Below are 2616 nucleotides of genomic sequence, written 5' to 3'. Positions count from 1 at the left end.
GGGGGTAGGAGTGATTGGGAGAGTGATGGCGTCGAGGTAGGTTACTAGCAATGCCTTGATGATAAGAGATGTATTGTTTGCTTTGTAGTCGAGGTGCCACTGCAGTACAGACAGTTTGTCTGCTAGGTCGTCGATCCAGCCGAGTGCGAGGAGATCCTCGCGTGACTGGAAGAGATAGGGAACGGTTCTTCTGGCCTCGAGCTTTCGGGTAAGGAGTCTATCTAGGAGGAGGTGGCTTTCATGAGAAGCGGGATTGGATAGTGCGTAGAGGAGATGTTTGAGGTCGTCTCTATGGACAAGTAGATGGGACGACTGCATGAAGTCGACGGGGTCGGGGACGCTGTCGAGGGTCTTGAAATTGAGAACTGCGGCACACTGAGCGAGGAGCGAGGGGTCTTGTCCTTTCCCAGTTTCCTTCTCAAAGAATTTAAGCAACTTAACCATTGAGTCACAGAAGAGAACTAGATCAGCCTTACGCAAGACCTCGCAAGCCCCCGCCGGTGATTTGACAGCCGAGAAACACACCGCATTATGCGCCTCCAGACAGCGACTCACGATCGGCGACAATCCCAACGTCTGCGCAACGATTTGGAACGGCGTCAAGGTCTTGCGGGCACCATACCCTCCTACTGTGTGCGAGACCCGTAATAAACCTGCATTGACCGTCCTGGGGGTCTGCCCGGGTAGGATGGTCTGCCCAGGCGGGATGGTCTGCCCAGGTGGGATGGTCTGCCCAGGTGGGATGGTCTGCCCAGGTGGGATTGTCTGCCCAGGTGCGATTGTCTGCCCGAGGAGTCTGGGTTCTGCAACTGCGCCGGAGGCGGGTGCTGCGTCGACACCGAGGGTGAGCAGGTTCTGTATCGCGAGCGTGAGGAGGACGTGGAAGGACGGGTACTGGAGGCTGATGTTGAGTCCGAGGTCATCGGTGGTTGCTCGTACGTCGGAGTAGTCGCAGAGAAAGGCCATGTTGTGACGGTGCAAGAAGCAGATGGTCTCGAGTGACTGTTGGAAGATGCGTGAAGGCAGTTTGGACACTCGTGCGTGCATGCGAGCGCCTTCCGCACTCATGAGCCGCGGCATGACCGGCTGGTCGAGTTGCACCACGCAGCAGACCTCGCCTGGCCCGGCGCGGGCGCCGGTCAGGGGCCCGACACGAGCAAGCGGGCCAGGGGCGGAAATGGTGCGTTTAGCGCCATGTGCAGGCAGGAGCTGGGAAAGGGCGCCTATATTAACGGACTCGAGCCAAGTGGAGTAGACCCGACCGATGTGGGGATGCTCCATATGCGAGAAGGATTGGATGGCAGAGACGAAGTAGCTCGCAACTTTATCCACGCCCGCTAGGAGCTGCAGACGCGCCAACACGTGTTCGATTCGAACAATCCGAATCCAGTAAGTGCGTTTGTCGATCTTGTTCGCTGCCGCTAGGGACATGATTACTCCATCGCCCGGGTCGAACTGGGTGAAGGACGCGAAGTCACTCAGTAGCCGACTGCTGCTGCGTGAAGCCCCCAGAAGCCGCGGCAGGCTGACTGTACGGTGCAAAACGGGGATCGTTTTCTCGCCCGCGCGGCGGCCTAAATTGACCATCTTGCGGGTGCTACGGCCCGGGGGTGCCAGGGGCGCCACCGCCAGGTCGCGTCGGACCTGGACTTTGCGTGTCTTGGCGCGTCGCTTCACACGCGTGGGCTGGAAGGCGTACATGTCGAGGGGGTTCAACAGCAGCGTCATATCGCTTGGTTCGCCTTCCTCGTCGGTAAAAGCCGCGGAAGAGCTGAAGTCGGTATGGAAGTCGGATTGAGAGTCGGTCTGACTGCTTTCGAGAGAGCTGGAATGATCTGGAGCAAGCAGTTCTTGGTCTTGGATTTTGCGTCCGATCTCTTTAAGTACGTCAGCGTGGAATCGGGAGCGCGCATCTTCATTGTCCGTATCACCAGAGCTGGACAACTGGTCCGTTGTGGCGGGTACAAGTTCATTGAGTTGGCTTTTAGCACGGGCAGATTTGGGAGTTAACTTGTTAATTTTTCGCCACACATTGTCTTGGCTTGTTGCACATAATTGTTCCAACGCTTTAAGGAGCAAGTCGCATAACGGAATAATCCGTTCCCGAAAAAGCGGTTGTGAATCGCGTAACACAACCCGACAATCTTCCACCAACTGTGTCCAAGCCTCCTGAGTCATAAAGCCACGGAACATTAACGTTACCGCCGGTAATTCCGGTGGATACCCCCGTGGGTATACCACCTTAACAACGAATCGAGGCTGCTCCTCCCGTATCTTCCCTACTTCCAACTCTAATGAAATCAACAACCGGAATTGTACTAAACGTGCTAAACCACTCTTTATCTCCGAACCTATCTCCACTAACACCGAACTCTCATCATTCATTGCCCACAAACCATGCACATCAATGCCCTCTTCCGCCACACATAAACCGAACACATTCAATTCATCACTTGTAAAACAACCACCATTTATAACCTTCAAGCAACCCGGATAGATCGCTTCCAATCCCACAATCTCTCCCAACTGAGTCTCCTTGCACTCGTCTTCTTGCTTCTGCTTCTTACTCATCCACTCCCTTTCACACGCATGTCCCAGCCAAAATTATTCCCCCCC

At 55.2% G+C, this 2616-nt stretch overlaps 1 protein-coding gene across 1 annotated transcript; it reads right to left on the bottom strand.

The window, feature by feature from the left end:
• Nucleotides 1–108: 108 nt before the first annotated feature.
• GNI_010130 (hypothetical protein) lies at nucleotides 109–2571 on the bottom strand (the record flags this gene model as incomplete). The annotated part of the gene is made up of 1 exon (XM_011130453.1): nucleotides 109–2571. A coding segment is annotated over one exon (2463 nt), but the record flags the coding sequence as incomplete, so codon positions are not given.
• Nucleotides 2572–2616: the final 45 nt, after the last annotated feature.

This window comes from Gregarina niphandrodes (assembly GCF_000223845.1).
Source record: "Gregarina niphandrodes unplaced genomic scaffold scaffold00002, whole genome shotgun sequence".
NCBI classification, from domain to species: Eukaryota; Apicomplexa; class Conoidasida; order Eugregarinorida; family Gregarinidae; genus Gregarina; species Gregarina niphandrodes.
Note: the sequence above shows the minus strand (reverse complement) of the source record. Positions and strands in the feature narration are given on the sequence as shown.